This window comes from Cariama cristata, unplaced genomic scaffold, assembly GCF_000690535.1.
Source record: "Cariama cristata isolate BGI_N322 unplaced genomic scaffold, ASM69053v1 scaffold18758, whole genome shotgun sequence".
Classification (NCBI taxonomy): domain Eukaryota; kingdom Metazoa; phylum Chordata; class Aves; order Cariamiformes; family Cariamidae; genus Cariama; species Cariama cristata.
In genome coordinates this window covers 39,223-50,536 of record NW_009630848.1, presented here as the reverse complement: position 1 = coordinate 50,536, position 11,314 = coordinate 39,223, and the positions used below count along the sequence as shown (strand labels likewise).

Here is an 11,314-nt window from a genome sequence, read left to right as displayed (position 1 = left end):
AAGAGATGGGTCGCTTTTAGCGCGTCCTGTCAGCGGCGCAAGCGGCGTGCAGGTACATGCTTAAAACTGGGATCTTCCAAAATCTCTGTGGGAACCGGTGGGCGCCCCCGGCAAGGTGGCGCGGCCGCCCTCGCTCGGGGCTGCGCTTCTCGAATGGCCCCGAGCCTGGGAGGGAGTGCGGGGCTCAGTGAGGGGGGTTTGCCTTTCCACTTCGGCGTTAAAACCTGTTAGCCAGGGCGTTGTAGTTGCAAACATTTTCCTGATAGTGTAATTCTCACAGCTGCTGTCTTTCCCACTTCGGTAAAAGAATTTTTGAAGTTTTTACTCCAACAGAAAAAAGTTACTGTATTGAGCCTTTTAAGCTGTATCTTTGCTGTGAAATATCATTGTTTCTTTTGGTAGACTGTTTGTCTAGTCTCCTGCATAAATTGTGTCACGTTTACTTGTAAACAAGGGTAGTTGAATAACTTTTAAATAAACTTGTTAAAACTAGTACTGTGGTCACTATTTTTTACCTGAATATTCACTGTTAATAAGGAATTGAATTAACAAGGGGAGTGTAATTACCGTCCTAATCCTATCAATTTTTATTTATTTTCTACATTTAAATAGGATGTGAGGATTAATTCCTGTGTTCCGATTAACTTGTAAAAACTGTTAAAGCCGGTTACTGGCCCCTACAAGTTCCTTTCATACCGATGTTATGTTAAAATCAGGTTTTCATTGGTGGCAAAAATTCACAAGAAACAGTTTGAGGAAACAAACTGTATCTTGTTCAAAGTAAGGTTCTGATTGACAAATTATTTTGCCAAAACAAATCTAACTTTGTCGGCGGCATACATTTGCTGTGCTGTCTGCACTAGGGTTTTTATTGATGCTTATAGTGTGCGGCATTTTACTGTCATATTCCTGGAAGTGCCAGTAAGAGAAGAACAATTTTTCCTGGTGTTTTGTGTAGTAATGGTGCAACATGGCTTACAGTTAAGAGCTGAAGACAAATACAGAAAATACACTAGTGAACCATGTGTATTTTAGCCTCCTTCCTAAGCATGCTGAGCTCCAGGTATGTTAAAATTCTAAGATAAATCCTGCCATTGCTAGTGCAATACCATAGTGGTATCTAGAATGTGTGGTTCTTTCCAGATGGTGCAGATCATGATTTGAAGCAAAAATAGAAGAGTGAATGTTTATATCCACAAGTTGAGTATTTAAGGCCCGTAATGACATGAGAAAGCAGCAGAATGGACAATATAGTTCAGAACTAGCTAAACTAAAATCTGGCTTTTGCTGTATTAGGAATTATATTAGCTGTGAATAATGAGGTATGGAAAGCAGTTAGGTATAACTATGCCAATATTTATTTATTTCTACAGTAGAGTGTATATGCCTAACAGCTGATGGAGTTTGACTTGCTCTCAGCTTCCCATATTACAGACTGCCTACAACCTCAAAAGAGCCCATGAAAGGAGAGTGTCCAGCTCCGCATTTGGTAACAAGCGGACATAAAACTCCTTTGGAAGTGGTGCAGGAATAGGCTCCTTACCGCTGCTTGTCCACATAGAATCAGTGAAGGTTTTCAGTGAGGCTGTCACACCCGAGAGTTAGTAATAACAGCTTAGCAGGGATACCTCAAACCACAGCTGATCTTCCGATTTGTGTTACGTATCCTAGAAGAGCCAGAGAGAAAAGAAGAGGTTCATAGGGTTCATCTCAAATCCTGCGAATTGGGCCGTAAGACTCTTCATCTCCAGTAAAAGGACTGAACTGTAAACGTCATTAAATATTACAGAATCTCAACTATTGTTACAGGTGGCAGGTGTATTTATAATGAAGTTTGAACTAGAAAAGCAGAACAATGGGTGTTATTCCCTTTTTTGCCTTTCTGGGAATAGGTCAGTTTTGTTCCATGATAAACTAGATACTTCTCTGAAGTATGATGATTAAAAAGGTTGAATTGAAGAGAACTCTTGTGTTTAGGAAGGGCACAGCAAGAAAAGCACTCCAAGATGTGCTTTTCATCCTAAAAGATAGGTTACATGATGAAGACACATTTAGACAAGCTGTCTTGACATTTAGAACACAGTCACCATAGTAACAGAATTCATTTCTCCTTTTCTCCCTAATCCAATCAAGAACAAACACGAGGGGGGGAAATATCGGGAACTTGTTCCCATTACTAATGCTTATCTTCATACTTTTCTGCTGAACAGCCTTTTAATACACAAATAGGTAGCCAAAACACTTCCATTGTCTCATACAGGTTGGAGGGCAAACTATCAAGGCCTTGTTTAATGCTTATTAGTTATTTATCTTTGATATTTTTAATATTCTTTTGTGTACTCACCTGAAGTAGCTTTTCTACTTTTCTACCACAATCTTTTTAAGGTAGACTGTAACAGTTCTAGTATTCAGATCAGAACATGCACAGCTAATTTTCTTTATATTAATTGGGCTAAATGTTAGGGGAATAAACAGCCCCTTTTCTTGCAAAGGACAAATAGATTATGTATTACTATCTTTTGATTGGCCTATACCACATCAAGGGAAAAAAGTCAGGAATGTTGGGCCATATTCCAACTTTTCCAGAAACCCTCGGTAAGGATAAGTAGAGTTCTGCAGTGTGCTCCACCAGCAATAGGGATACAGCATAGTAACCCATCAGCTGAGGAGGAAAGGCTGAACTAAAATGCTAAGTCCAGGGTCAATGGTAAAACTTCCATTGTGTTTCATAAAGCCAGGTTTTCATTCTTTGACTTGCATTGGGAAAGCTTCTGCCTTGACAAGACTGTCTTCCACGTTGCCACACCTTCTGCTGGAAAACAGCAGGGAAGCAGGACCTCAAAATGGCTTGGGTTGTGCTTGAAATGTCTCAGTGCCATGGTGTGCAGTGTGCTGGGAGTTTTCTACCAGACAGGTGCAAGGGGACCAGAAGAATGAGATCCCAGAAGTGTCTAAGGACCTTCTTCCATGGCTTAGGATATGAACAGGCAAAAAGTAGAGGGTTTAGTTTTACAGAAAATGGAGGCTCAGAAGATAGAGTACTGCTTAGGTAAGTACCGTGCACAAAGGAGTTTTTGGAGTAAATCACCAACTCGGTGCGTTATGTTTAGCCATAGGGAACCTCAGGATGCAGAAGAACAGGTGTGTAGAGAAACCCTGGTTTGTGTTAACAACTGTATATTCAAGAATTGGATCTGGCTTGATATTTCTTATGCGTTCTTTAAAAAATAGTCCACTTTCTCCTCACAGAGAAGAATCGAGGGAACTGCTCCTATGTACGTGCAGAGGGGCTTTCACCAAGATGAAGAATGCTTCTGCATCCCACTCTTGTACTGTTGGTTGTCCTTGAAGAAAGCAATCAGAAAAATCAGCCCCTGTGTACTTTTCACCACCTTTGGCTGGTTTAGCAGCTTAAAAACAGATGTAGAACAAAGATCACTTTGGGGTGGTTCCTGCTGTTCCCCCTCTGTGTTCTCCAGGGGAGGGGAGGAATCAACTTGCTTGTGAGTGCAAGCATCTGCATTTGGAGTTCTACAATCTTCTACAAGATGTGTTTTAGTTTGTTGTGTTGTGCTTTCCTAAACTGTCCTTGAATTACAAATTACTGAAGATTGCAGTGACTAACCTTGTGGTCCCAGTTTGATAGTTAAAGACATCATTTTAACTCGATCAGAAATCCTGCTAATATCTCTACTTGGCACAGTCACTTCAACTAAAATAAGCAGCAGTCTTTCAAAGACGTAAGAATGTTTTAAGTTTAAAAGCAATGACTTCAACCACATCTTTTGGAGGGGGTGAGTCCTTTATGGCCAAAAAAAGGAAAAAAAAAAACACTAAACCCATTGATTATCTCATACTCACTCCTACACAGGTTCAAGCACAATTACACAGTAACTTATATCAAAAAAGATTAGAAGGCAGGGATTTTGCTTTTTTTTTTATGTTTACACTCTTTATGAAATTATGGAGTGCAAGGTCAGGTGACACGAATGAGAGGAACTACCTGAGTTCTGTGGGACACGTAATCCCCTCCAGAGCTGGTTACCTTCACTGAAGCTTGTGGGACAGCTCCTGTTCAGCTGGAAGCAGCTGCCAAGTCCCAGTCCTACTGATCTGCAACCACAGCCTGACTTTCTGTTCTTCAAGATAGAGCCCATTGATACAGGAATATTTTCCCAGAAATCAGGGAGAACAGAAGAAAACTCACTACACAAATTCAGCCAGCCTTTTCTGCAAAATGTTATCTGTAGGTGTATTTTTAAAACCAGAACAAATGCATTCATTAAATCACTGCAGCTTAGTAACAATTAATTAGATCTGTTACAGAGTAAAATACTTGGGGATTTTCTAGAAAACAGCTGCTTTTCTCTGGAAGTTTATTCCATTGTGCAACATACATTGTGGCCAAGTAGCCAACCAATATAGCACTATTTGGTGCTGAAGGACTGTGGGTTTCGTTTTTTTTTTTTATAATTTTTACATATTTGTTTGAATTTAACAATATTTCTGGAGGATATCTAGGAACAGTAAATTGACATTGTCCGCTAGTCTTTTCATCTTTTGTTTAGTATGAGCTCCATTTTCTATTTTTCTCCCCTAAGTGCTAGAATAATGAGTTTTAACTTTCCTTCCTCCAAGTTTATCCTCCAGTAGTAAGATTCAGCATTTAAATCTATTTGCACAGGCCTAATTACCCCAGGCTTTCACTTTTTCGATTCCCACAGCTTTGCTCTGTACTGCACTTTCCTTCATCAATGATCTGGAGAGAAAAATTTATCTTACCAACACCTGTGGTGGTTAAAAACACCCATCTTCACAAAAAGAAAACAACACCACTTCTTTTGCTTATCTTTAATGTGATGATGAAGAAGAAAACAAGTCTTGATTTTTTTTTCATATTGGATGCTGAGGAACATTTTGCCCAGTAGAACTCATTTGAACAAGCCAACAGACAGCAGTAATGATTCCAAGTTACCACTGTCTTAGATGAAGTTAAAAATCAAACTCTACAAGTCAAATATTCCATCTTGCATAAAGAGTCTCCTGAATTACTGTTTTCTGATGACAATCCTAGCACAGAGGCCGTATTATTACAAATTTTACACAGATTATTTTTTCTGTGCAAAGTTGTGCTTTTGTGTATTTTTTCCACTTCCGTTAAACATTCACATGGATAACTGTTGAAAGAGGGACTAAAATAAAACATTCCCAAATAATTCTTCAGGTATGGAAAACCACCTTAGTGAATTTCTTGGTGAAAGGTTTCAATGTCTTCAGATACAATCTGCTAAAAAAAAATACAAGCAAGTGTTTACATGTGTCCTCTTTGAAAAAAAAAAAGATATTTTTGTCTCAACAGTTAAAAACCACCACAAACCCTTTGCTTTCCAGATATGATAAAACTAAATTCTATGCAATTTGGCTCTTTGAATTTATCATTGGCATTTCATTCAACATGAGAGTTGAAAAGGACAAAACTAAGACTAAGTTTGCTTTCCTCAAAGGAGTTCAGATCTGAGTAAGCATTGATCCCTATTCATTAATCACAGAGACTTTGACCAGTATCTATATGTAAGTGGGCCATAAAGATTAAATTTAACCAAAATTCATCAGGGAACTATAACTCCAACTTTGCTTTTGAGGTTTTCAGGATTTTTTGATTGGCATCTGTTCTTTCACTAACTGTGGAAAAACAAACACTCCATTAAATTACTTTTTATCAACCCTTAAAAAACTGTCTGCTATGGTACTACTTTACCTCTACCTCTGCCACAGAAGGAACACATTTTCCTGGAGTATTTCTTCTGTCTGATTTCAGGCAAGCTATGTCTGCCTTCTTATCTCTGCGTCTAAGAAGCAGGACAGCTGGGGTTCCCACCACCCATGTGGACCCATTGAAGACTGCCCCTCACTCCCAAGCAGAGAAGTTCTTGAACTATCAAGAAGTGAACTGCACTGAAGCCAAAGAGGAAATGGAGAAAAACATCATTTACACAGTAATTTATAAACTTTTTTTTTAAACACATTTTTATTACAACATTTGCTTTTAATGCCTTGTAGAAATCCACCACCTTGGAGCCATCAGAAGCTGCTGACATTCTTCAAACATGTCAAAGGAAGAACAGGTGCATCTCCAAATTCTGCGTCAGCAGAATTTTTTCTCACTTTTAACATTAACCAGTTGGATTTAGTAAGTTACGGTGAACTTGGCAAGATCTTCACCTTGTCCTTTTAAAAGTATGCTTTAAAGAAAACTACTTTCACAGACAGGCAGTAACTACAGATAAAGGTTCAGCATGCACCGAAGGGCTAAAGTACAGGAGAACCACAAGGAATACACAGATGTCACTAGATTGTGCTTTTAAGAAACTACCCACAGAGACAACAGTGAATGCAGGTAAGGAAGAAGGAAAGACTACTTGCAACTGAACAGGATTAAAATGCCAGGCTTACAATATTTTCAGGACATCTAACAGACTGATATCGTTTAAAAGTCACACTCAGTATAAACGAGACAATATGCCTGTGATGATGCAGGAGGGCAAGCGGCAGTACAATGCCTGAACTCTCATGGAAAGGCTGGTGTGCTGCTACCAGGGATGGCATGACTGATTCACTCAGGCACCAGACTTGAAAGTCTCATGTTCATACACTGGGTGGTCTGCTCTGGGAGACGAGTGGAGTAGGATGGTTGGCATCTGTATCCATGAAGGTAGAAGGAAAACCTCCCTACCTCTGACAATAGTGAGCAATGGCACTAACAAACCTTGCCTTTTGGGGTCTGTGACCAGCTTCCTCACTCGGCAGTTCAGTACAAGGCTACTAGCATTTCTGACCCATTCTTTCATTTGCTAGCTTTCCCATAAGAAAACAGCAGACTGCACCAACAGAGGAGTCTATTGTAAGGTTGACCCCTTGGTTACTTACACAGTACATATACATTACACTGTTGGGACATTCGTATATGCCCTTTATCACAGGATCAAAGTGTTCTATTTATGCCCTTGGCACATACATACTTGTTTACTGGAGTCAGGATTTGTCCTGCATGGTCTCCAATCCAGTTTTTACTTAAAACTACAAGAATACCTTTTTTTTTAAAAAAAAAAAGTCTTTCTCAGGTTTGACACGTGACGATTCGGGTATCCTTGGCTTTGCAGAAGTTTTAAGCCAAAAAACAGTGGGTTAGGTTTTAAAAAAGTTTAGATGTTTGGCAGATACTTGGTAACTAATTTGTGCAAAAAGTCCAGCAAGTTTTATTTTTAACAGTGATTTAAGAAATGGGCTTAACAGAAAACAGATGAACTTAATAGTCCACCTTACTTCATTAATGAAATGTGCAGAACCTTGCTATGTGTATTTACAGGAGGTTAGGACGTACTCATTTTGCATCTGTGTCCTGCTCCCTACAGCCTTTCCTATTAAGTTACTTTGATACCCAGTCCATTTTAATACAACATGAGGTTTTGCAGCAAACTGATTTGCCATATTTCCGTAATTCAGCCATACAAAGTGTTCCCAAAGCCATATGTACTTTTTGAAAGTTAATCAGGCCAGTATCATTGTAGGGATTTCACAGATAAAACTAACAATCACCATCTTTTGATATATTATTTTCATGAAAACATATTAATAAGGAACACTTGTATATATGTTTCCCTTTTGTTTGTTTGTTAAATTATATTTGGCACAAAAAAAATCAGCCTGTAACAAATTTCAGCATAACAAAGATCCATGGGATCACACATATAATAGAAGGTGACCTTCCTCTGTCACTTAAAGCTCCTGCTCTTACTAAGAATCCACCTTGGGAAAGATACTGACTTTATTGTTTCTGCTGATTTTTCTTTCTGCTTTACACTTAGGCTGTTTCGTCTGGATTAGTTCTTCAGGGGTATTCCCCAAAGGAGGCAGGAGTCGCTTCTTACTGTTTCGGTTTTCTGAGAGCCACTGTGGAGGCAGCTCAAAGGGTCCAAAGCCAAACTGCATGGAATATTTGTCATTTACCATATCAGCTTCTGTGGGCACAGCTGGCGCCACCTGAGCTGCAGAATCTGCAACTGTCTGCGGTATAAATTTGTGAACTAAAGTCTCTCCTACCTCTAAACTGGTGGTAGGAATTTCTTTCTGTTGAAAGTCACCAGAGCCAATGGATTTGGTCTCATTCTCCTCATCTTCTGTTGGCTTGAAGATTTGTTGTTGCCCGATATGAAACATCTCCAGAAGCTGGCTCCCCGAACGGACACTGGGCTCCAGATTCGCATCGGCAACACAACCCGAGCTGACAACATTTCTCCTGCTATACCTTCGGTGCAGCTGTACTATTGTCCCCACTAAGCACTTCCGTACTGATTTGTTAACAGTTAAAAATAACAAAGGATTGGCCAGCAAAGAGACCTTGGGCAACCAAATGGCAGTGAGGAGCAAGAAGACTGAAATATCTGAAATATTGAGTATGGTGCGGTAAATCACCAAAGTCACATAGGGGACGCTGCAGAAAATAAATATCATAACCATGGAAAGCAGCATGGCATGAAGCTCAGCTTCTCGCTGAGAGGCATAAGGGATAGAAATTGTATTCTGAGGCGTCCTTAAGGCAGCTATGATTACTTTTTTCTTCTGGCTGGCACTCAGTGCCCTGCGAATAAGAATCATGAAGAGAAATACCACAGCCACTGGTACAATCACCGTGGTGATGTTATAGATGATGACGTATATCAGGTGGCCAAGGGAGTAACTCCAAGATTCGGAACAGGTGGACATGGCATAAATATCAGACACATTGGTCACAGCAAATACTGGAATGCTGGCCACTATTGCATGGGCCCAGATATAGATAACCAGGTCTCGGGATTTTGCATCAGATATTTTTCTTTCCAGAGGGTATAAAACAGAGTAGTACCTGTCAAAAACAAAACAAAAAAATAAAATTACAACTGATACAATGCAAAGGGTGAAATCAATAATGAGCATAGTGCTTCTGAGAAGCCTCTCAGGAGCTGTCTGAGCATAACGCCCCAAATCCCTAACTAGGTTGCCAACTGACTACTTGCTTATGAGAGAAAAAAAAAAAATCCAAGGGTCTGCCTTTGCAGGTCTTTCTGTAGAAAAAAACTGAATATTCAGACTTCAGGATCACGTTATTGGTGGTGAACAATTCTTTCAATAATTGGCACTCTATCACTTTGGCTGGTGTGTCTGAACATTACTTTGAAGATTTCATCATTTACTTACTTGTAAACTGGACAGTATATTACACACAGCACAAAATTTCAGAAAACATGATGGAGGCAGAGATATGTCACATTGAAAGGCCAGACTCAGAGCTAATTTGAAACTGCTTTATGATAGATTTTTTCTCTGGATATTTGGAAAAAGCTGTTGGTCACAAATTACACGTACCTATCTACTGGAAGTACAGTGAGGTTTTGTTTTGCACAAGCTCTGGTTGGCAAGGCCCTGAGCAAAAGAGTAGTCAAAACACTGACCATTCTGTGCATGTTAAAAAAAAAATGACATGCACTTCAAATTTAAGGTACTGATTCATTGTTTGCTGATCACTGTGAACTTTTAAGCTCACAGAACTTTCACGAGAGACCCATCCTTTTAAAATTATAAGCAGTAGCAGTTTGTACTTTTTGTGACGAAGATCACAAGTTTTACTGGTGAAGGGCAAATTATATGCTGTTCCAGTGGCAAGATAGTGATACTGCATTTATCAAAACTTTAACATTAAAGTAAGAGATATATCACTTTATTAGATATACAGTTTGTTTTTGTAGAGCTAACATATTCAGTGGTGAGACACAATAACAGACTCACAATAATTTTATCTGACATGTATAAATCCACTGTTTTAGTAATGTAAACTGCATTAAACCAGTATCTACCTTTCCTTAAAAATATCTAACTTACAGTCACTGTCAAGATGAGAGAGCAGATGGGATCAGTGACTGCTAATAATAATAAGTAAAATGAACAGAATCCAAAAACTTAGACAGTCCAAAGCACCACTTTTGTTTTAGACGGATCTTCCACACACAAAATCTCTCTGAATTAATTCTGGTTGTATTAATATTATTCGGGGTTTTTTTAAATAAATTACATTTGAAATTTGAAATTGATGGACAATCTACCTCAGGCATTGGTAAATTCTTCTGACAGGCAATGGCTTTCAACTTCCACAGTTAAAAATGTGCACCTTGTCTATAGTCTGAAGTTGTCTGCTTTCAAGTCCTATTACTGAACAAAAATTATTAACAGGAAGAAAGAAAGGATAAAAACTTCTCTGAAGACAAATCTATAGACTCAAAGTCCTTTATAAATGTCCAGAGATATCACAGTAAACTGAAAAATAAAGGTTTTCAGTGTTACAGAGAATAATATTTATCCCAATAGATCCTAGAAAGAAGCTGTACACTGTGAGCAAAGCACTGGAACAAGAGCAAGACCAATATGAAAGGGAGAAAAGGGTTTCAAAGGAAGAAAGAAAAAAGAAAAACCAAAGGTCCTCGCAAATTTGCTCTCTTACCTGTCAAGAGCAATGGCTGGAAAACTAAGGATGGTCACTGAGCAGAAGACTTTGTGCAGAAACTTGGCAATTCTGCAGAAGAGCATCGTATAGATCCACCAGCAGCAGTGTGGACTGGCACTAAGGGCAATGTCAAAAGGCACACAGACTAGGCTGGCACAGATCCCCGAGCAGGCCAAATTCTTAATGAATCGGTTTGTTACAGATTTAAGTACTGATGTTCTGCAAGTTGACCACAGCACCATGATGTTACCTGTGAGTAGAGACAGGAAGGATAAACAAAGCAAAAACAAACAAACAAACAAACAAACACAAACCCCAACAACAATAATTTTAACAGATTTGAATGTTCCCTAGTACTGCAAATAAAAATACTTGTTTGGAGTTTGCCAGGAGTCACTGAAAACAGTTACTCCCCAGCTATCTCCTCCCAGCTTCTAATAATGAATGAATTAGGGAATTTTAGAGGCAGATGCCAAAGTAGGATATCCAAACTATGTTTTTAGATGCTTATGTTGACTCCTGCATTAAATGATCCATCCTGAGTATTGAAATATAAATATTTGGTGAAGTGCTCATATTTTAATAACTAGTACATAATTCTTCTTTAAAGATAAAAATACACTGTAAGTAAATATAAATATAATTGAAAGATAAATATAAATATATGGTTTAATCTGTTTGTCTCTATGTGTAAGTGGATCACAGCAGCTTCCTTTTCTTTCACCAGTCACTTCAATGGCACAGAGGTGCCTGTGTGAAGCCACATCCAGAAGAAATATC

The 11,314-nt window shown here is 38.9% G+C and overlaps 1 protein-coding gene across 1 annotated transcript in view; it reads right to left on the bottom strand.

The window, feature by feature from the left end:
* Positions 1-7,794: 7,794 nt before the first annotated feature.
* The window catches only part of GPR176 (G protein-coupled receptor 176), a 41,966-nt gene continuing 38,446 nt past the window's right edge, over positions 7,795-11,314 (bottom strand). The window contains exons 2-3 of the mRNA XM_009705735.1: positions 10,532-10,784; positions 7,795-8,902 (exon numbers count right to left, since the gene is read on the bottom strand). Of these exons, the coding sequence (XP_009704037.1) occupies positions 7,795-8,902; positions 10,532-10,784 (1,361 nt within the window). The remainder of the gene's footprint in view (positions 8,903-10,531; positions 10,785-11,314) is intronic.